This window comes from Erpetoichthys calabaricus, chromosome 18 (genome assembly GCF_900747795.2).
Source record: "Erpetoichthys calabaricus chromosome 18, fErpCal1.3, whole genome shotgun sequence".
Classification (NCBI taxonomy): Eukaryota; Metazoa; Chordata; class Cladistia; order Polypteriformes; family Polypteridae; genus Erpetoichthys; species Erpetoichthys calabaricus.
The window spans coordinates 48,946,777-48,970,590 of record NC_041411.2 but is presented as its reverse complement, the minus strand read 5'-3'; the positions used below and the strand labels follow the sequence as shown (position 1 = coordinate 48,970,590).

The following is a 23,814-nucleotide window of genomic DNA, read 5'->3' as shown; positions in this document are numbered from 1 at the left end:
ATCCACAAGACTTAGTTTGGAAAGTGAAGCCTTTTTTGAGTTTTGTGTGAGCCCTGTTATTTATGACAGTTAACTTTTAGAAAGTGTTCGGTCAAATTAGAGTGCAGAGCCATTACATTCTTGTGATGAAGTCAGAATCCAGAGTGGAACACATAGTAGTAGTAAAATAGGTATTGTATGAGAGACATGCCCCTCATTTGTACAAGTTCAAAAAAAATATGTGAGGGGAGAACATATTTTGTAAGCACAGGTACAGTCAAAATTGGGAGCAGCTGGCAAAGATGACAAACTGACATACATTAGGAAGATATTTGCATAATTTATTTGAAACAAATATTTGAACATTCATATTTTTCCTTGTCTAGCCTCTTTGTAGACACATGAGTGCTAGTCAGCTGGCTCCATGAGCACATTTTCCCAAAAACGCTGAAGTCTCTTCCTGGGGTGCTACCATGATAGGAACACAGTCACACAAGGATTTCCTAGACCAGATTACACCATGCTATATCGCTGCCATCCAGCCCTGGAGTTTGTGCAAATTCAGCCCATTCATCTTTGAGTCAGTTCACGTCTCACACATGAGCACATGTGAATATGCATTTGTGTGGATGGTAGCCTTTTCTTACTGCTGTATGTGAGCTCACGTTGAAGGTGGGTTACAGCATCTGTCTTGGGGAATCTTTCTTAAGACTGTCTGTCAGACATTTAGTCTGTAAACTCACAATATGTGTCTTTTCCTTTACACCAAGGGGATTACTTTTTCTGCAACCTCCAAGATATACAGATTACTGGTGGCTGTCTGGTCATCTGAGGAGCGTATTTCCATCACCACCATCCTGCATTAAATGGAGAGAGATCTTGTTACTTGACAGTTGTGGCACCCACCTCTCCTTAGAGAGGCAGCTTCTTGCATTTTATATGAGCCCTTCATTCTGATTCTCCTCACCGTCTTCTACCATAATTCCATTGCCTTCAAGCAAGGGAGCACCCTCTTTGTGTTGCGTGAAGTATACTTCACCATTCTGCAATTGGTTCAGCTGCCCCAATGGGAAACCTACCTGTCTGTCCCAACCAGTCGGAATGTCTTGCTTGTGTCTGTACATTCTTCCAGCTTCACTTGGAACTGTAGGTCTCTCCGCTGCCATCCATGTTTCCAGAAGGCCAGGATGGTATCGTCAAAGTAGACTGGGGAGTGTAGGGACAGATGAGAGAGTCAGCATATAGCCCACAAACTGTTACAGCTAACTGTAATTAAGAATCACCCTCCCTGTGCTCCAGTATTTCATTTAAGCATTTAAGTCTCTCTCTCTCTCCCAAAATAACATTACGGTCTGTTCAAAGTGTAGTTGTTTGGTTGGCCGATGTGACCATAAAAAAGGAAGCAAATGGACAAATATTCTGGAATAGGACGAAATGGGAGCCAGGAAAGAGTGGACAGTTCATAAGCTTACCAACAGACTCCACAGCAAAAGGATAGAAAATCTCAGGATTTGGCATCATTTGGCTCTTCAGTGTCCCATGAAGGTCAACCACCTTCACACTTTCTGTAGAAAACAAAATAACCAGCTAATCTTAAAACCAGAGTCATCAGAAATCCAAAGGTGTCCAAAGGTCAAAAAGGTGAAGGGACAAGAGAACAGATGCAGAGAATAGAAGAAGTGAGTGAGATTTAAAGATGCTAGGCAATAACATTGAATAAAGAGGCACTTACTCTGAATGAGGACCAGAAGTGTACTACTGTCCAGTTGGGACACCTGAACTGAGTCAGGAGTGCGGAAACCTGTAGAGTAAACACAGATTCATACACCCTGTAAGCAGAGTGAAACAGATACTGCCAGTGTGACCCATAGCTGAGCCCCAAACCCCAAACACCACTTCTGCCACATAAGACCCGCGTTCAAGTAAATATTCTTATTTGATAAAATACTTCACTGAGGCTTCTTCTTTCACAATCCACAATGCAATTCTTTTCGTTTCTCTTTCTCTCTCTTTTCCTTCACCACTCCTCTCAAAATGAGAGTCATCATCCTCCACTCCTGATTCTGATTTATCTGGATAAGGTGGAGGAGCTTCTTTTAAATTGGACCTGGGAGTACTTTTGGTCAGTGGCGAAGCCGGAAATTGCAAAGTAAGTGGGCCTGGAGATAACTGGGTTAGCAAGCAATGAGTTGTGCCAGGGGAGAGGATTCACCCCTTGAAGCTCTGCGTGGGTTAATTTTATGAGAATCAAACTAAAGTTCAGGTTGTGGGGTCCCCTTAGATGTTCGTTCCACTCCTTGGTTTAATAGTGATCAAACTATGGTCCAAAGAAATCCCCCTTGAATGTTATGTTATGGAGGGGCTGTGCTTCTGACTGGGAAGGTCTAACTTTAGCTTCACCTCTACTTCCAGTGCAATGATGTTGCCTTTAAGAAGCAGCTGACAGGGGAGTCTCCTCCCAACAGAACCCTCTAACAGCCCCCAAGGATCCTAGCAGAACCACCTTCCAGAAGTACAACTCCCATTTGGAAGTGCAGAGGGATGCTGCCACCAAGTGGACTGGGGAATACATGGCCCTAGGAACCAGTCACCCCACTGTCCATCCATCATGTCAACCTCTTGAACAAGAACCATCTTAGCTGGGATGAACATTCATCCATCCTGTTCCTCCATAAGTGCCTCTTTGCCAGGTTATGGGAGCTCCATCCATCCCAGCCGGGATATCAGCCAATGCATGATGTCCATCACACCATGCACCTGTACTTCACCTACCCTCAGCTTCAAATAATCACTTTTAACCTTAGTCTCTGATGTCAGAAACCAGGAAGGGCTTGGAAAAGAATATATAATCTCTTAGTTGTAGAAATGGAAAAGACCCTTCATTTCTCATTCATAAAGAGGGATGAAAAATCTTCTGATTGTGGAAGGGAAGAAAAAACATATTATCTTAATTCTTAAGTAAACCATTTTTTTAAATTAGGTGTTAAAAATGTGAATTTATGTGCCTTCAAGCACTAGGCTACTCCTTTATGATATCAGAGACTTAAAGGTGATTGGAAATGAATGAGAGTCCTGGAACAACGGAGCAGTCCTTCTGGTTGGTACCTTGAATTTGTATTTTATGCTAGAGCCCAGTGACTGACTTGATCACCACATGCAAATAGCCATCTGATTTGGAGATTTAGGCTCCAAATTATTTGCATATTACTTGTTATTTACACTGAAAGACTCTAAAAACATCACTGGAATTATTTGCATTTATGAAAATACCTAATCTCTCTGACATTTTCTCTCCAGTGGACTCAGACCTTCAATAGATGAGACAGCAAGATTTTATAAGGAGAGCAGGAGAAAGAGACATAGTGAAATAGCCCACCAAGTTCATAACTGAGAGTCCATCCGAAATCGTTTGTCAAGCCCAAAGCATTAATCAAAATTCAAAGTCGAGAATTCAGGTACATCAGGAATAACACTCTCAAAGGATTTCACAATAATACAGAATTTTTATCCAAATCTCAGATAATGTTGCAACAGAGAATAGTATCGAGCATATAAGCTGATAATATTTTTTTTTATAAATGTCTAACAATATAAATGTCTATCTAATTTTAAAGTGCAAGAAGGCTACCCTCAGAGTTTCATCTGGACCAGTTAAAGACCTAATGGCATCGTTTCTTTCCTGTTTATTTTGAAAGTGGAAAAAATGCTGACAAGAACAACAAACTGGATGTGTTGTGCCTGAGCTGTTTCATTGGTGGATCGAGAACTACAGAGCTGGGGCAACAAGAGGGGCTTTCAAAGGCTCACTCACTCTCTGCCGTTTTCCCATCCTGAGAAGACCAAGTATCTCTCATCTGCCATATTCAGATCACAGCCATGCTGCTTAGCCCTAGGCAGACGAGGAGCTGGATAAGAATAGAACTGAGTGCAAATACAAATTTATGCAGCACGTGAGACTAAACGTCTGACAATGTCAGGTTGTATGGTTTGCAAAGTCGTATTGTGTTTGCATGTTTTATGGTACTAATTATAATATTTGAAGATTAAAAATATTATCCAGAACAGTGTTTCTCAACCACTGGGTTGTGAACTATTTTGGGCTGCGGCTTCTACTGGTGTGTTTTGCAAGTTGGTATTGTTTATAATAGTGGTGGGTCATGGTGGGTTGCAAATTGTGTCGCAAGAGGACTTCAGGAGAGTTTGCTGTTCTAATAATTGCATTCAAGGCGCTGTGATGATCTCGATCAATTCATCAAGGTGAACCCCCAATGGGTCGTGAACACATTTAATAGGGGAAAAGTTAGGTAAAGTAAGTCTCAACATCAAAAAAGATTGAGAAGTATCAATCCTCTCTGCCCTCTATTGTAGACATCTTTGCAAAGCTTACAGTATTTTGAAGGACTCTCCCCATCCTTCCCACATGGTCTATTTGTCTCTCTTACATCTGGCAGAAGGTATTGTAGCACCTGAACCAGTTCTGCCAGCTTCTACCCTTTAGCTGTCCGGACTCTGAATTCTGTGCTGCCCTGCTGCCCTCAGGTCTGCTCTTGGTAGCTTATCAATATGCAGCATGTTTGTTAGTTTTGTTACTACTGCTGTTTTTTATTATTAGTTTTATCTAATTAAAATTATTATTATCTATTCACTTATTATTTATTTTTATTTATTTATTATTTTTATTTCATTAATTAATTTATTATTTATTTATCTATTTATATTATAGTATAGTTTTTTACCTGTCATGCACTAGTCCTGTTTTTATGTATATGTTGCACCGCGGTCCTGGAGAATATTATTTCATGCCACTGTATGCTGCAATATGGTGTTTGGATGGTATGACAGCAAATCCACTTGACTTTCCCTTTTATGGAGTGGCTAATTCAGATTATTAGCCTTAGTTTGAAATTTGGCTTTGGGTTTCTTACATTTTTGGGGTGACTATTGATTATATTAATATTCCTTTTTTAAGCAGTTGGTTTTCTGTTTGACTATTGTGTGTTTTTCTTTTAATTGATCTTAACTAAAACCTTTTCATTTTCAGGGTCAGTTTTCCCACTCAGGTGATTTAGTTTAATTATCTCTGCTTTTTTTCCTTTTTGCATTTGAGCAAAATCATAACAACCTGCATTTCAGAGGGGGAACTGAGACCTGATTACATAGATCCTGCGAGGGTTTTGTGTGCATTATAGTTCTTTGATTACTTTGCGCTTCCCTATGTACATAACTCCCTGGTATTTATTTAATTAAGTAAAAATCCTATTTTGATACCTTCATTTACTTGACACTGATATTTATGCCCTTTAGCTCACACCCCACATACTTACCTGGGGTAAGTTCAGTAAACCAGGAGGACGAAGAGTTCAAGTTGATGGTCTCAAAGCGCACCGCTTGCTGCGGCCCACACTCTTTGGTCACACCGATGCACACCACGGGGTACTCTTGCTCGGGGTCGATGAGCATCTCAAACACTCGCATAGGGTTGGGAAGGGGGAAGTCGAAGTGCTGTGAGGCAAAGCAAAGAAATGTGTGGGTGGGAGTTCCATCCAAAACCACACCAGGAGGTCCCAAAGCTTTACTTACCTTGATCAGCATGAACTTCTGCATGGGCTCATACCACTGCAAGAGGACCACACTGGACTCCAGTGCCCCGCACAAGAAGCTGCACCTCCGCTGTTCATTTTGGGCTGCAGGGACAGGGAATGTGCAGTCAGAGAGGGCCTGGCTGCCTCACAGCGTTAGGCGCTCCATGTAAAACACTACAACACCCATCTACTTCACTGGAAGGAGCAGAGCTTTCCTTGTCACATTTGAAATGGATTTTTACAAACACATTTAGTTTAGTTACCTCATTTCTTAATGTTCTTGTATGTAAACAAGAATTACCTGAATACTTTGGTATTTAATTTAAATGAAAAAGTCCGTATTGTAAGTTGAGACTTTTAGAAATGCCATGTAAGGCTGAGCATGTTTTGCTGATAAGAGATAAGAACCAGATAACAGTAAGTGCCTTGAGCATGGGAAATGTGCTACATAAATAAAATGTATTGTTATCATTATTATTAAATCAAATGTGTTATCATTATTATTAAATCAAATGTGTAACTGTTTCTAAGTTATATAAGCAGGCCTCTCTGCAAAGCATGAGTTCTGAAAATGGCTCATTTTGGAAACAGGATTTTCAAACCATGAATGTCTTCAATCACTGCCAACACTTCAAGCAACAAGATAAGTGCCTATCGAACACCAGCACACATACCGGATGTGTTGCAGATCTTCATCTGCTTCGCAGAACTACTGGATGATCCAGGTTGTATGGTGTGTATTGTCACACTCTGCGCACTTTTGTTTATGGCACCAGCTCTTTTAATAATGCTTAATTAAAGATGAAGACTTATTTAGCATGTTTTCCTGCTTGCACATTTGCTGTATTCTATTTTCAGGGGCTGGGAACCGAGTTCCTTTCTCGGCTAGTTTGTAAAGGGAAGACCCTTGTAATAGTAGGGTACAGTGATGCTCTTACTTGGGTTAAGTATGAAGAAGCTACTGACAGAAGGTCATTGTCTATACATTGCAAGTGTAAACTGTATATCCCCAAAGGATGGAAAGTTTAAGAATAGCAAAACTAGATATCAACAGAGGTTAGAGAGTAAATTATATATTAAAAAGGGGTTTATGATTTGAGGTGAGGTGTCCCTAAAAGATTTTTTGTGATAAAACATATAGTAAAGGTGAAAGTATCATCATTTGAAGCTCAGTTACAACTACTACGTATACAATAGAATGACTTGTGTGACATAGCTCAGTATGGAGGGTCTTGCCATGTTCAGAGTGTGTTGGTGCTACTTACCCACTGTGCAAGCTCTGCAGCCTTTCGTGTCAGGAATCTTGTTTGTTACAGAGAATTTTCTGTGGAGAGAAAGCAGAGCTGATAAGTACTTGTTTCCCATAACAAAGTCAGGTGACACCCCAGGGGTGGGCAATGTTGGTCCTGGAGAGCCGCAGCGGCTGCAGGTTTTCATTCTAACCCAGCTGCTTAATTAGAAACCAAACCTTGCCATCTCAGACCTTATTTCATTTTATGGCTTGTGTAAGAGCCGATCTTAGAAAGTTAAAGTTTTGAGTTAAACTTATATTAATGTTTGCTTAATTTAAATGAGTTTCCTCCGCAGGGTGTCTGGGCTTTCCCTTAAAGATAGGGTGAGAAGCTCAGTCATCCGGGAGGGGCTCAGAGTAGAGCCGCTGCTCCTCCGCATCGAGAGGAGTCAGATGAGGTGGCTTGGGCATCTGATCAGGATGCCTCCTGGATGCCTCCCTGGTGAGGTGTTCCGGGCACGTCTAACCGGGAGGAGGCCCCGGGGAAGACTCAGGACACGCTGGAGGGACTATGTCTCTCAGCTGGCCTGGGAATGCCTTTGGATTCTCCCGGAAGAGCTAGAAGAAGTGGCCGGGGAGAGGGAAGTCTGGGCATCTCTGCTCAAGCTGCTGCCCCCGTGACCCGACCTCGGATAAGCGGAAGAGGATGGATGGATGGATGGATGGATGGATGGATTAATTTGAATAGAATACAATTTCTTCCATAGTCATAGACAATGGTATGGTCTTTTCCCCTTACAAGTTAGTAAGAGATAGAACCTTCTTGCTATAACTGAGAAACAGTGTAATAATAGATCTAGTTGTGTTTAGAACAGGTCCCAATAAGCAGGGACTTGAAAGACCCATTTTCAGCTTAGAAATGGGATAAGCATACAGTTTTCTGACCATCTAGAAATGGTTCAGAAACGTTTTGAAATGGTTCAGAAATGATAAGTGAATAGTAACGATTTAAGATGTAACAAGATTAAGCTTAGAACTGAATTTTTCTTATTATACATTTTTTCCATTTTTTGCTATTTTAATTTTCTTTTTTGTGTGAACTGTTTTACTTTGATACTTAACTAAACTTTTAAAAACAAAGATATTTTGTCTGTGGAATCATTTCTGCGTGTCAGGCTTTTGTTGAATCCCATTTTTTGAGTTAGACCTGCTGAACTTTGATAACTTTGGAAAATACGCAGCTACAGCTTGTTTGTCTGCAATGTAAGGTTCTTATATTGTAGATTTTTTCTTTTCCAAAGATATCATCCAAATGATTTGAAGCCTAAAACGGATACTTTTCAGTCTGTCACATTTTCTGTTAAGTGTTTTATTAAATCAAACAGTGCATAATGAACACACACAGATGTAAGTGGAAACAAGGTAGATGGAGAACTGCTGGCTGCTTTGTCATTTGAATCTTATTGCTAATAAGGAGCCATTAAAACAGTGAATGCAGCTGTTTAACATTAAAAAAAGCAATTAAGGGTGGGGAACCTTAACAAGCGAGACCACTAAAATTAACCATCAAAATGTCACTTAAACAATAAGGGCTTCATCAGCAGTAATTTACTTGTCATTAAGAGACTGGGTTGGAACAAAGACCTGCAGCCACTGTGGCTCTCCAGGACCGACATTGCCCACCCCTGCTCTAGAGTCATTAGCACTGCAGACATGTGGGGTTTAAGAAGGGGCAGTGATATTGATACAGACCTGCTCCTCCTATGGGAGGAAAACCAATTAATAAGGAACCCAGCCTCCAAACCAGTACATGTCTTGGGAAAGGTAAGGAGTCAGTCATCTACAAAATGTCTCACTTTGAGGTAATGGTATGGTGAAAGAAGGAGGGACCAAGATATTGCTCACCTAGGTAGCAGTCTGTGGGTAGGCAGTACCACCATTCGGTGTTCCTTCTTTGCCTGGTCATACAACTCCTTGAGGGAATGGGAATGCAGCTGTGATGCTTTTCCTTTGGGACAAAAATCAGCAAGTAACTGGACCAAGCTTACCAGAAATCACTTCATCAACCTAGAGCACCTTGTGCAAGTGGGCTTACCTGATATGGACATCAAGACATTGCTGATAGTGTACACCCAGGTGCACCTTCCTGCATAGAGCTGGAGAAGAGACAAACCAAAGCATAAGAAGAATCTCAGATAAGCTGTCCAATCCTGGTAGAATGGCCACATTATATTTTGTGTAATAAGTTAACACATCACAAAAATAGACAAAAAGTTTTGGATGATATTGGCCATGCAACCCTCCACTCAGACAATCATACCAGCTCAAGTGTGGCTTCCTGGTCACTGAGGTTCAAAGTGAAGATACCCTCTTCTGTGCCAAATATCAAGTGGAGATCTGGAATGATAAAATGTCATGCTATAAGGGGTGAATGCTAAGTACCTGACTTTCGTTAGTGAAAAAGAAGAACTCCTACCTTTCGTGACTAAGTGTGTCCAAGTAGTAGAACAGTGGATCTTGAGCGGACAGCCATTAAACACCTTTTTGAAGAAGATCTAGACAAATGAGAAAGAGAGCTGATGAGTGCTGCTAGCAAGAGTGAAGCACTGCAAGCTTTGCTGTGGCATAGCAGTGAGGTCCACACCCACCTTTGGTCTGGACAATTTGGCATTCTCATCCTCCGCTGCCTTCTGAAAAGAAAATGTTAAAGGAAATTTAGCGGACTATCCACTCCTTTGTGACACGCTAATCTGCAATACCTCAGATGCTTTTACTGGTAGACTACATACCTGTGGCTGTAGCTTGTGTGACTGCCGGAGTCTTCTGTCCTTTTTGGGTGGTAGTTGCGGGGGTGGAGAGCTGGTGGAGCAGTCACTGGAGCGAACAGGTCTATGGGTAGGATCTGCATGTGAAACATCGGGTTTAGAGATTTGCAAGAGTGATCGCAAGGACAGCGGTGGTCTACTCTGAAATGTTACCTGAGCTGACATTCCTGACAGCACGGGGTCGAGGAACTGGCCGGGCTCGAGGACCACTGGAACAGCGTGTCAAGGGAGAGGGGCTGTAGATGGAGCCTTGACTGGATACTCGGTCATCATCCACAATGACACTCTCCTCTGAACTGCTGCGAAACTTAGGCTGGAACATGGCAATGAGGGAAGTTAATGGATATGTCAAGTCTATACCAACACGGTGGCATTATAATTGTATATAGTGACTTAATGCATTATATTCATATTATTTTTTTGTCTTTTTTTTCTACTGTTTCCAAGTGAGCAGACATAATTACTTGTAGGTGTTGTTATCCTAATGGCCAGACTAAAAACTGTAACCTGGGTGAGTGGGAAGTAAGTAGTTCCATTAAAATCCTGTTTTTTATAGTTTCATAGGGGATTTATGGTCATATTATTAGTATTATTATCACCACCCTCCTCTCATTGCACTAACATACACTGGTGCATTCACCAGAGGTCAAGCAGACCTCTCTGGCTTTGAACTCAGCTCGTTGTTCAGCTGTGGACTTGTGTAAGGCTGCGGGCCATGCTGAAGAGTGCGATCTTCTGGATCTCTTCTGCACTGACTCTCCATAGAAGTTTGTCCAGTTCCTCTTGGAACTTGGTGTTGATGGTTTGCCATTGTGCCTACAACTACTGGAGCCCATGTGTTCTCCATGTGTCTGACTTCGATCTCAAGATATATATAGTTGATGCTCTTTACTTCCTCCTTGCTCAGGATGTTGTTGTCATCCAGGATCGTCACATCAATGAAAACGCACTACTTGCTCTTCTTGTCATGGAACTTCGTGGCCAGTTGGCGGTGATGGTACAGTTTCTGTGAATGGTCTCGTCCAACATGACATCACAGTCTCTGGTGTCAACAGCTGGTCTCGTCCAACATGACAACACAGTCTCTGGTGTCAACAGCCACATCTGGTGTATGCGTGTACCACTTATCCTCCATGGGAATACCCAGCTGTCAGCACAGTGCCCCCTGATGTTCAAGATATGTCTCACTACACCACTTTGTTCAACAATGGTGCAATCCTGCAGTGGAACATCCATGTTCATTTGACCTTGACTTCAACTAGACTAATGCCAAGATGCTAAGCTATGTGTGTTCATACTACCCATAAGCCATTGACATTGTGTTGTATTGCATTGGCTTCTAAATATTGCGATTATGGTGTAATTTTGAAATTGTCTGAACTTTTTGATTTACCCTCGTAATATTACAGGCATATCTGGCCACTCACCTTGGGAGGCAAAGGAGGTGGGATATCCCCAGCATGAAGCGTACTGCTGTAATAGATAAGAATGAGGAGTGAATGAGCTCTGTGAATGGGCGCAGAAGAGAGACAAACAGACACAGAGACAGGCAGACAGCATAGAAGCAGTACGCTTCACTTAAACAGCTGTCTGTTTTAACACCACAAAGCAAACAAGTCACACAAAACACCACCGACTCACATGTCTACATCATCATAATCACCATCGTCATCTTCATCTGAGTCTGTGATGGTGCTCCTGGAAGAATAAGACACAAAGTAGGCTTATCGATGACATCGCTATCACTTTCTTTACCTGCTCTAAAAGGTGCTGCAGAATGAATCCTGAGAACACCCAAAAAGAAACTGGCTGTTGGGGAAATGAAAGGAAGAGACAAGCATCGTAACTTGAAGTTATTTTAGAGAAATTAGGTGGGCAGGACTGGCAAGCTTTTTTGGCCTGAGAGGCCCGTGTGCTGGAGTGATATTTTGTATATAAGTTGATAAATACTTTGTATATCTTTAATTGTAAGACAGATAAAACAAATGCAATATTAGTGTTTCAGGAGGAATGTTATATTTCATTGATGAGAACAGCAATGATTTGATAAGTAACTAACCAACTCCTGAGTCTTTAGGACTGACTCAAGATGTGAAATTTATTGGAGGGTTTTTGTCCTAAAACCAGGTTGGCAAGGGGGATTCTGTGCAGGACATTCTACAATGAGACATCCCCTGAAGGAAGCCTGCAAGCTTCAGCTAAGCAAATGGCATCCCCTACATGATGGCAGGTGCAAAAAGGCAGCGTGTGCAGCCACTGCTCTGAAGTATGGCTGTTTGGGATTGGCTATGAATCAGAGGCCATTCTGTACCATGACGCCCTATTGGCCTAAAGGTTTGGACAGGAATGTATAAAATAAAACAGACAAGTTATTTTTAAAATTTATAAAAAGCACTTCACTTCAGAGTACAATTTTATGTGGCAAATTAATATACACCATAATCATGAAGAAATAATGTCAGTTTAAAAAAAAACAAACCTCTCCTTTTAAGCTAAGTTTTGCTTTTGACTATTTGTTTTTTGTTCTGTCCCTTTTGCCTTTTGATTGTCCATCCATCCATCCATTTTCCAACCTGCTGAATCCGAACACAGGGTCACGGGGGTCTGCTGGAGCCAATCCCAGCCAACACAGGGCACAAGGCAGGAACCAATCCCAGGCAGGGTGCCAACCCACCGCAGGACACACACAAACACACCCACACACCAAGCACACACTAGGGCCAATTTAGAATCGCCAATCCACCTAACCTGCATGTCTTTGGACTGTGGGAGGAAACCCACGCAGACACAGGGAGAACATGCAAACTGCACGCAGGAAGGACCCGGGAAGCGAACCCAGGTCCCCAGGTCTCCCCAGCAGCGCTACCACTGCGCCACCGTGCCACCCTGCCTTTTGATTGTATAATTCAAATAATTTTGTGTTGCTTAAAGTTTGTTAGTTTAGCATGCTTCCTTAATTTGTTTAGGTTTTTGTTGGAGTTTATTATTCTGTCACATTTTTACATGGTTTCTTCTGTTATTCTTTTTTTGTTAATTTTATATAGAGCACCAGTGCCTAATTAATACTGAAATAAATAAACTTTAAAAATTATAACTTACTTTCGTTAAAGTTTAGAGGTTCAATTCATATCATCCATAAGTTGCTATGTGCTAAGTACATTAATAAAAGTTTTTTTTACCTTATTTGTTATCACCTTGTGACCTTTTTCCTGTGACTTAAATATATGTAGAATTTGTTTTTATTGTTTCAATTTTTAAATGTATTTAAATAATTATTTCCCATTTTTTGTCAATGCCATCTTTATTTATGTTGACCCCTGCCATTTTGATGACATATTGTTGTGATCTGACTGAACTTTAGATATAAAGAACAATAGTGATGCGAGGCAACTGTCTTGTCCATCCTGATCACTTAGAGTATCCAAAATAACATTAAGTCAAGATTTCAAGGTCCATAAAGTTCTACTTTCTATTAAACTACTTGGAATTTATTCTGTATTTCTATGAACCTACACATGAACAATAACCTTTTAACCATGATGTGAAATTTACCCATAGTGGGTTTCTCCAACCATGTCCCTAAGTTCTTATTGAAGAATTTAGTTAAACATATCCATTGGACTAATTCCTTTCCTTTGAAGATTTCAGTCATGTCACCTCCTAGTTTCTGTTTGGTTTAACTGAATAGGCTCAACTCCTTCCATCTCTCCTCATAGCTCATACTTCTTAGTCCTGGAATCATCCAAGTTGCTGTTCATCGGTCCTCCTCTAGCACTCTTATGTCTTTTTTTTTGTAATGTGGAGACCTAAACTATACACGGTACTCCAGGTGAGGCCCCTCTAGTGTGTTACAAAGCTTAAGCATCACCACCTCCTGCCACTTCTACTCCAAACATCTTGACTCTGTGTATCACCTAACATCCTATGGGCCTTCTTGATCGCTTCTCTACACTGTCTGGATGTAGATAGTGGAGACTTCACTATGACTCCTAGGTCCTTCTCATGAGGTGTACTTTCAAGATTCAAAACTTCCATTGTGCATTCAAATCTAACATTGCTAATTATTTTTTTTTATTTGATTTGATATACTTTATTAATCCCCGAGGCAAAGTTGTCTTTTCACGTGACCTTTGGATAGCAGATTTCATTTTGTTCTTTGGTTTGACCCTCCATCTCCTGACCAGTACCTTTTTAAACTGCTCTTTTCAAGAGAATCCTACACTTTTTCCTAACATTAAGCATAATCGGGTTGACTACTGGGAAGACAGTAGGAGGGGAGACGCATGATGACTGAGAAACTTGAAAAAGAGCAGTGGACAACGGTGAAGAGAGGAGGAAGAAGGTGGCAGCATACCTGCTGCTGACAGACTCAGAACTGCTCTTTGGAGTGCTGCGTCTGAAGTCTTCACACTGAAAGAGACCAGAAAGAGAGAACATCTTTAGCATCCAAGTCTGGCCCCCTAGTCTCAGTGAAAAGTGCTCTGCTTACCAAGTGCTGCTGCAAGGGGAGCCCAGGCTGGATTTTGTGTGTCTGTTTCACCTGAAGTTGCTTCACTGAAAGACAAAACCGCAATCTGAGCGCCTGCTTGACTTCTCACGCATAATCACACTTGAACACAACCCAGTACTGGAAACTTCCATTTGCATCTTATTTGCTATTTATTGATGTTTTATACATAATTCCACTCAGGCTGAGTAGAAAACAATAAATACCTTTGTGTACTTTAAAATAAATGACAAAGTGGAAAGAAGCTGGGGTGAGGGCAAGGGTCTAAATGGCAACCACCTCGCCCACTCATCATTACTGCATTCTCCACTTGACATTCTAAGAATCTCTCTGTTTCACTCATTTGTTCCTCACCTCTCTGATGTGCTTTACATTGTCATTTCGGTCCACCACGCTGTACATTTAATGCATTGTTTAACTTCACCATGTGTGTACCACTTTACCATACGAAAGATATATTAAACACATTATATTCAACTTACAGATCATGCCTGAGTTGGTGCGCTCTGCTTTGTTGTGCCGGTTGGTCGAGTGGATTCTTCTCAAGATGCCAGGTGGAAGCTTGAGACAATCAGGGATCAGAAATTGAAGGAGGAAGAGTTAAAAATGATCCAAGGCTGCTAAAGCTACTATTTGCAATAAGATATCGTCCCTGAAGATCTTACCTTTCTGCAATACTTCTTACATCTAACTTCCTGTGATAACTACCTCGGACCACAGAAAATTTCAAAACCTCACTGGCCAACAGTGAGCAAGAACTCTAAAGACATTACTAGCAAGAAGCAGGCTTTGATTGGGAGCCAGCAGCAGTTCTGATTTACAGATTTGTCTTTAATAGTTGGAAACATCTCATAATCTTGTTTTGGGAAATAGTGGGGACGAGTTTTTGAACTAAAGTGGTGAAGGTGCAGAGCAGTGCAAAGGAGGCAGGAGCACGGCATAGCAAAAACCTAGCTAACTATTATTTACTTATTGTTACTAGCCTTAAGTTTTATTCTGCTGCCCATGCTCTCTTTCTCAGGGGTGGGGGTTGATTGTTTTCAATCCTATTTTTTAAAATTGATCTATTTGTATGGAATGTTGTGTGATTTCAATAAAATCAATAAAATTAAAAACCTAGGAAACTGAAGGGAGTCTGACATGAGAGTAATCATCCAGGAAAGCAGTAAGCAGGATCTCCTATATGATATGAAGAAGTGGCAGTTGGGGCAGAGGCAGGCAGGAGCCAATAATTTAGATACATGAAACTCAGATAGATAGATAGATAGATAGATAGATAGATAGATAGATAGATAGATAGATAGATAGATAGATAGATAGATAGATAGATAGATAGATAGATAGATAGATAGATAGATAGATAGATAGATAGATAGATAGATAGATAGATAGATAGATGAAAAGTTGACTTTTTACAGAAGTTTGTTAAATAAATGATTACATAAACAGACAAATAAATATCTCCACCTGACTTCTATCCTCTGTCTCGTCCCCATTAGCAATACACCTCATAAGTGCAGAATCGTCTTGAGAATTTCTGCAAGTGACATGACCTGATATTATATTTATTGTCATGAGGAGAGAGGTTATGCAGGAAATGTCAGAGACAGCTACACCTCCTTCCCATAAAGAGAACGTGTAAGACTAAAATTAATCTTTGACAGAGCAGGCAGCCAGACATAGTGATGTCTAGACTTTTAAGAACAACAGAATACTACTTGTAATAAGTCCAGGTGCTCTAGAAGGTCCCTCTAGCCTGTAGTGATGCACATTTTAATTCATTTTGCTCATTCAATTCCTTTGAACTATGCATGTAAGTGGATGAATTCATTTGATTCATCCATAATAAAAACCAAAACCTTCTATGGGGGGGTCCCCCTTGAATAAATGAGAATTTATTTAATAATTTGTTTGTTTGTTTGTTAAACATGCTGGTAATTCATATTGTATACTTTTAAACTCAATGAAAGAATGAAGCAATTACAATATAGTGAAACTACATAATTAAGATAAGATACTATATTTGAGAATTGTAAGTAAGCAAGAATTGTGTAACTCATTCTCAGGTAATGAATCAGTTCACGAATCAAATGAATGAAAATTGTGTGCAAATCAGAAGAACAAGAAACGTTTGACTTGTTCTCAGGTAATGATTCAGCTTACAAATCAATTGAGCATTAATTGTGTGACTTGTTTGGGAATTAAATGAAAGAGAATTATGTGACCTCTTCTCGGGTAATGATTCAGCTCACAAATCAGTTGAACGTGGAATTAAATGAACAAGAATCAAATGATTCATTCTCAGGTTACAATTAGGCTCAAAAATCAATTGAACGTGAACTGTGTGAACTCGTGTGGGAATTAAATGAACAAGAATCCTGTGACTCGTTCTTGGTGCATTGAATGAGCCATAAAAATTGTAGGCAAAATAAAGCTGAAAAGAAACAATTTTAAGAAATTAGAGTAATATTTATAAATAGTTCAGCTTTGTGTAACAATTTTATTGAATGTACCAAAAGCCATAAACGTATTAGCATAATACTAGTTTATATGTTCTATGTAAAACAATTCAATAATGAATTGTACAAAACAGTTAAAACTATAAATGTGTTGCTACCGTATTGTACGTGTATGAATAAGGAGACAGAGGTCTTGTTCATTGATGATTTATTTATAACTAGAAAGAATCATAAGTGACGTGAAGGAGAATCATGAATCAGACAGGCAGTACTTGCACCTTAAACATCCACATGAAAGAAGCTGACAGCATCACACATATGCACTTTGGCTCTCCCATTGACCTCTACTGAGTTGATTTAGATAATTCACTGAAAGGAGTTGTTTGTTCGTGAATTGCCCATCATTTTTAGCCTGGTATCCCTGTTTTGATTATAAAGCCACTTCTGAGCCAGGAACTACATCTGAGATTAAGAAGTGACCATGAGAGTTTTAAAAGCCAATCTAACCCCAAGGATTAATACAGCAGCTATTGGGGAGTGCTTTGTGGAGTTACTTTGCTGGCCAATTGTGTGTGTATCTGGGCAGTAGTGGCTATGTCACCTTTGAAGTAATCTCCATCCGCAGCTATGTATTTAGTTAGATGACGTTGCCATTGCTCTATTTCTGGAATACCTTATGACAGAATGACCAAAATATCTCAAAATCTTCATCCTTTCATGGCAGTTTTTAGGAAAAGCCAGGCATCACACGGGACAAAGTCAGGTGAATGTTTCTTAGCCAGCACGCTTGACCCACTTGTCAGGCCACAGTTCAGGTCTTTTCCTTCAGACAGAATCCTTTAAACCACATTAGAGGCGGAGTGGTGGCTCTGAGGTTAGGAATCTGCGCCGGCAAGCAGAAGGTTGCTGGTTCGAATCCCATAAACGCCAGAAGTGACTCTACTCTGTTGGACCCCTGAGTAAGGCCCTTCCTGGGTATGATGTTAATCTGCAAGCAGGTCCTGCAACTTGCAACTTGGGGGCTGGTGGCAGGATTGTCACCCCATCCACCGTAAAAATACCTCACGCTGTTCCAGTGTGGTGCTGAGGTGTCAACCTGTTGCACGGCTGCACTCGGGTCCCAATTCGGATGGTTCGTCATGTGGTCGGTGCGGTAACGTGCTGTATCATCGCATGCTCCCAACCCCTCTCTCTAAATCACATTGTCAGTTGATTGTTTGTAAATGTTCTATGAATTAGTAAAAGACTTGGGTGACACTGCACATCCATTCTGAGAATTAAATTGTCACACCTTGTATATAGGACCAATTTGTGGCTTTAATCATCTCTCCTAGGCATCGTGAAATATTTTTATATGTTTTGGCCATTTTTGTTTAACTTTGGCATGGCCATTTTGTATTTTTTGCTTTATTATTTGTCATTGTCATGTAGGGTTGCTGATCGTGTCCTGGAACCTCTGACATCACAACACCCCTCAACGTGGCTGCACGCTGTCCTCACCATTCAAGTTGTGAATATAATCTCTCAAGAAACAGATCTTTACCTTGGAATTCATTAAGATAAACTCATTGGACAGGTTCGAAATCTCTTGCTTTATTTATTTTGACTTCTACTATCCTTTATGGATTTGGGTTTGATGACCATTTCTCCTGGTGTTTTGATGCCATTCCATTTCCTCAATAATGGTTTATAGGCATTATAATAGCTATTATAATTCATCTCCTGATTATTATGCTTAAGGCATTCCTTGCCTCTCTAACAAGATTGTTATATTAGGACAAACGTGTTTGAGATATTGAAGAAAAACAGAATGAACAGGGAGTATGGCTATGGAGAGAAGATGCGTGCTCCACACAGTGACAGCACCAGCACACTGGATTTATGAGGCCACTCTGAATAAAAATAGGTAAATTACCCTATTTATAATGACCATCCCATGGGGTGGACATGGAGGAACTGCCCTAAACAAATGAAAACACCAGACAATAAATACACTTTCTGAGAGTTTTGCTGAAATATCTCGTTTCTTTCTGCACCTCACCTCCATGTCTTCCTCCTCTCCCTCAGGATATCGGGGCATCTTGTCTGGATTTCTCAGCTTATCCAATAGTTCCAGTGTTAGATGTTCACTCAGATTGGCCTGATTGACAAACTGATGCTGGAGAGACAAGAGTGAGCATTAAGACTGGATGACACACACAAGCCCGACCCTTTGACATGAAAGTGATTCGCTTGACATCCACAATACTAACCGTCAACATCTTTGCAGCTGAAGGTCTCTTTTTTGGGTTCCTTATCAGCAACATTTTAATGAAGTTGTGAAATGTGGAGGACCTGCAAGCACATAAAACAGCAGATGAACAGCAGGCAAATAAAAATGGAATACAGTCAGAATGTCTTGAGGAGGATTAGACCAGCTGGACAGACTGGACACGTTTCCCAGATCACATCTTCCGGTTCTAGTTGTTCAACAGAGCTTTCCAAAGCTGCTTACATCTTGTTGTTCTGACCATGTCACCAGCTCCATGGTTCAGCACTCATCATAGACCCTAGAATGTCTTGTTCTTTTTCTTCATGTCAAGTTCTCCCCATCAGAGTTTGGGATTGGTTATATCTTCCAAACTCTTAATATTATGATGTGCCAGATTCTCTCTGCTTAGGGCCTTTTAGCTCTTTGAGCAGTGAGATCTTTGAGCTATAATAATCCAAAAGCGGCCAGCACGCTTGTTTTTGGGCCAATGATTGACATAATTCCATCTCATAAGCCACTGGGTCACTGTTAACTGGGGTGATTATTTATACTATTCAGAAGTCTCTGCTCACCATTTGGATTTGTCCTTCAATTTGGGAGGTTGATAGCCACTTTTGGACATAAGGAACAGGACTCTGTAGAGAGAAGCAATAGCAGTAAGGTCAACACAAGGACGTGAACAATAAACGCAAGTCATGAAATGAAATCACAGTCAGGCAAAGTACTGGAAGCGACTTGTTGTCATTTGTAGAAGGCAATTGTGTACAGCCCTGAAGTAACTGTAAAGTTAACACATGGGCACAAACTACAAGATCAATATGCCATCATGAAATGAAACCAAAATCAACAACATCTCTGGTAGCACCCTGAAAACTGGTATGGAGATGTGGCATTAGCACCCCTGCCTGGTTTAAACGTCACATCAAGGTCCTACCAGTTTGGAGCTGGCTTCACCCAGAAAGGATGCCATGAATGTCTAGATTTTGCCACCTCTTTCTTATCTATAGTAATGTGATTCAAAGATCCAAGTCACTTGGTATTCATTCAGAGGCTGATAAAGCCTGAACAGAGAAAACGACAAGCCTACCTGAGTGGGTGAATGTCAAACATGGGCGGTTGCAATTCTGCCAGCTCAATGGCGGTGATCCCCACAGACCATATATCACAAAGCTCATTATATCCTCCCTTAATTTCGACTGCTGCCACCTCAGGTGCCATCCTGTAGACATCATCATAAAAAAGTCATTGACCACCTCTCCCTCTACATCTGCAGCACAAACTTGGAGAACGATCTTACCAGTATGGTGTGCCAATGAAGGACATGCGGCGTGCCAAAGTGGCAGTGATCTGTGCAGAGATGCCAAAGTCAGCTGGAAGAAGACATGAAACGTGACAAAGACCTTTAAAGGACATTTGAACAAGTGATATCATCATCATTGTCCCCAACATGCTACCCATTTGTGGCAGAGAACAGCAGCTTCTGTCTTGCCACTGGTGTGGAGAAAGCCAGCTGGGAGAAACTCCACCATCTTGCAAACATGACAGTGTGACACTAGAGGACACAAATGTACAGTGGTAGAAATTCTCATCTTGTCCTTTCACTCACAGGACAATATGGGATGTTGGAACACACTGGAGGTGCACCAGCCACTCCTTCTAATAATCATAATGGACTGCACTGATATTTAACTATTTGTATACAATTATAATACACTGTTATAAAAATATATAACAATTGCTCAACAGAAGTGTGTTAAGAAATGCTGCTGGGGGTCCTTCAGAACCTATGGCAATACACCTTTATAATGCCTCACCGCTCTGCTATCTTCAGCCAAGTCACAAGTTTTTACTTCTTGTTTGTAATTCTTGTGTATATTTGTTGTTTGCTATTGTCTCTTTGAGCCCCTTTAAAGGCAAAATTTCCACTTGGAACAAATAAAGTACCCTCTAACTATCTATTTTCCTGCCCATGGTCCCCCAACACAGTTGAAGGTTTAACATCTGGTTCACCTCCCCAGTTGGATACCAGAAAACGTAAGTGACATACCAAGCTTAACTTGTCCAGCATCGTTGATCAGGATATTGGCCCCCTGCAAAAACACATAGACGAATAATCAGGAAACAGAGGTGGGCAGCATGAGTAAATCCGGCAAAGACAGGCCTGGAGATAAGAGCTGAGCAATTCCACCAAGGTTCATCTCCACAAGCTGAGAAACATGTATTTGTGTATGTTGGTGTGTATCCTTTGTCATGCATGTGCACACAGGGGACAGTTTAAGGGCTCTGGTGAGGATAATTCTCTGCCACTCCAGTGGTAAGCACTGTGCGATAACGTATCTTCTTCTCATCCTTCTGGAGAATGGAAGATTGACAACTTTTCTACCACCAACGTCACTTTCAGTGTCCATCTGCCTGGACCCGCTTCTTCCTGCTGGAAGTCCACATAATCAGAAGCTTTGCCATATTCTAGTTGGTCAGAACCAGACTCCCATTTGAAAAGCCATCCATATTTAACGCTGATTTAAAGTTTTGTTTTTGTTTTGAAAATCAATTATACAAGGCTTGCCCACAGGTACCCCAACCCCCTCTTAACTCTTCTGTGTCTTCCTATTCTTACACCCCTTATATAAGAGACCCAAAACGTGTGGGTAGCATGTCACTTGTGTGGTATTGTGGGAGGTGTTGTTTAATCTGTGAGCCTTAGGTGTGAAGCGCACATGTTGCACAGTATTGATTTCAGTCTCTGTAGATTGTATAGTGCACTGAAGGTCTCGTACCATCTTTGCAGTTCAAGGTCTGTGTGGCACCAGTCGCTCAGTCTGTGTGAATGTTGTGAGAGTTTTTATTTTGTAGTGTACAGTAGGTGTGTGGGTTGTGTAGTTAATGTTTTAGATTTGTAGTTAACTTAGATCACTCATCAGACATCTATTTTCATTTGGACATTTAAGAGTCTTTTACTGTTTATCAATATCAAAAAGCCAAGTTTGTTGTGATTAAATGCTGTATAACAATAAAATGTGAACATTTTTTAGTTTTTAATTGATAACTAGGGGGCTCCACCCCCTGCTCGCTTTGCTCACCAACCCCCGGGGGCAGGCGCTGGGCACCCACTATCTCGTGGTTTAGCCACTCGAAGGGCATCAGGACACGCCTCCATTAGAGGAAGCGATTGTATTTAAAGAGATGGTATATAGAAGAGGAAGATGGTTTGGTCCTTAATTATTATAGACAGAAAATTAGTTCCTTGAGTATTTCACTACAACTGTCTATTTTAAATACCAATGAATAATAAAACATAGTAAAAAGTGAAAGTAAATTGCAGTAACTTACATTCTATAAATGTTGCTTTTTTGCATTTCTGTTCACATATTGTTCGGGATGTTCTTCTCTTTCTTGTTTATTGGATGATTCTCTTTGTTCTTGATTTTTATTACAGTAATCCCTCCTCCATCGTGGGGGTTGCGTTCCAGAGCCACCCGCGAAATAAGAAAATCCGCGAAGTAGAAACCATATGTTTATATGGTTATTTTTATATATTTTAAGCCCTTATAAACTCTCCCACACTATTATAAACATTTCACGCACAATTATACAGCATAAACCCTTTGTATTCTCTTAGATATTAGGTAAGATTCGTTGAAATTATGTATGTAAACACAGTTTACATACAGTAAAACCTAAATATTATTTTGAAGATATCGAGCGTCTCTGATATCACATATGTTACAGCCATTACAACAGACAGGCCACCAGCAATAAGTACGTACAATGCAAGAAAAATTGTATACAGTAAAATGTGTGTACAGCGACACTAAACTATGTATATGTAATAAGTACTGTACGTAAATAATTAATTATGGTTACTCACCAACAATGACACGAAGACTTGTCCGATAACGATGAGTTTAATTTTACTGCACAACAAAGGATAGCGTTACAGCTCTTCTAAAGGAGCCTCTTCAGGCGACTGTTTAGCACCGCTGTTGTTCTTCTTCTATCACTCTTCAATCCAAATCCCTAAAGCAGATTCCATCCAGACTACTGCCTTATCACGTCCACTTGCAACTCGTTTTGCGCCCTGATTAAAGGACACTGCGGCCGTAGATCTTATATGCTTTTCCTCCTTTTTAAATAAAAAGAATCGTGGACTCATTGATGCTGTAATTGTGTCCTGCAGTGGTGTAGCTGTTTCCTTCCTTCAACATATCCAAAACTTTTACCTTTTCTGCAATCCTGAAGCATTAGCAGTAACGTGCATTAATGCTGAATGAGTGAGATGAGACTTCCTGGTTAATGCAGCACTCCGTTGCTGAGCCAATCAGCAGCACACAGGAACTTAACTGCGTGCTCTGATTGGGTAGCTTCTCAGCCATCCGCCAATAGCGTCCCTTGTTTGAATTCAAATGCGTCCCTTGTTTGAATTCAAATGGGCAAATCAACTGAGGAAGCACACGTACTGTAGACCGCAGACATCCGCGAAGCAGTGAAAAATCCACGATATATATTCACATATGCTTACATTTAAAATCCGCGATGGAGTGAAGCCGCAAAAGACGAAGCGTGATATAGCGAGGGATCACTGTATATGGAGCTCTTTTTTGTTCATTTTCTTTTTTTCAATGTTCATGATCAACTCGTGTCGCTATTTTTCTATCACAATCAAAAATTTGATGTTCTTGAATAGATAATTTGCTTTTCTGCCTTGCCATTATAACCGACTGCATTGAAGGGAGAGTTAGCACTGAGAATGTCACAGGGTGGGATGGAGAGAGGATGTGCACAGTAGGAGTAATAATTGGGTGAGCGGTGTGGAGGGGACTGGTCAAAGCTGAATATCGTGGACATATAATATTATTAATAATAATAATAATTCTTTCCAGTTGTATAATGCTTCTCTCACTACTCAAAGTGCTTCACATAGTGAGTAGAGAGCCACTTCAAGCATCACTAGTGTGTAGCATCCACCTGGATGATGCAACG

The 23,814-nt window shown here is 40.7% G+C and overlaps 1 protein-coding gene across 1 annotated transcript in view; it reads right to left on the bottom strand.

The window, feature by feature from the left end:
- Window positions 1-629: 629 nt before the first annotated feature.
- Window positions 630-23,814, bottom strand: part of LOC114668602 (mitogen-activated protein kinase kinase kinase kinase 5-like) — a 117,400-nt gene continuing 94,215 nt past the window's right edge. Inside the window, exons 7-31 of the mRNA XM_028824431.2 lie at window positions 20,882-20,924; window positions 20,132-20,204; window positions 19,922-20,053; window positions 19,407-19,469; window positions 18,836-18,917; window positions 18,625-18,741; window positions 14,607-14,685; window positions 14,107-14,171; window positions 13,972-14,027; window positions 11,259-11,315; window positions 11,045-11,090; window positions 9,771-9,930; window positions 9,582-9,694; window positions 9,441-9,482; window positions 9,269-9,347; window positions 9,113-9,189; window positions 8,888-8,948; window positions 8,698-8,800; window positions 6,827-6,885; window positions 5,560-5,663; window positions 5,304-5,481; window positions 1,712-1,780; window positions 1,452-1,544; window positions 1,059-1,185; window positions 630-836 (exon numbers count right to left, since the gene is read on the bottom strand). Of these exons, the coding sequence (XP_028680264.2) occupies window positions 740-836; window positions 1,059-1,185; window positions 1,452-1,544; window positions 1,712-1,780; window positions 5,304-5,481; window positions 5,560-5,663; window positions 6,827-6,885; window positions 8,698-8,800; window positions 8,888-8,948; window positions 9,113-9,189; window positions 9,269-9,347; window positions 9,441-9,482; window positions 9,582-9,694; window positions 9,771-9,930; window positions 11,045-11,090; window positions 11,259-11,315; window positions 13,972-14,027; window positions 14,107-14,171; window positions 14,607-14,685; window positions 18,625-18,741; window positions 18,836-18,917; window positions 19,407-19,469; window positions 19,922-20,053; window positions 20,132-20,204; window positions 20,882-20,924 (2,175 nt within the window). The 3' untranslated portion in view covers window positions 630-739. The remainder of the gene's footprint in view (window positions 837-1,058; window positions 1,186-1,451; window positions 1,545-1,711; window positions 1,781-5,303; window positions 5,482-5,559; window positions 5,664-6,826; window positions 6,886-8,697; window positions 8,801-8,887; window positions 8,949-9,112; window positions 9,190-9,268; window positions 9,348-9,440; window positions 9,483-9,581; window positions 9,695-9,770; window positions 9,931-11,044; window positions 11,091-11,258; window positions 11,316-13,971; window positions 14,028-14,106; window positions 14,172-14,606; window positions 14,686-18,624; window positions 18,742-18,835; window positions 18,918-19,406; window positions 19,470-19,921; window positions 20,054-20,131; window positions 20,205-20,881; window positions 20,925-23,814) is intronic.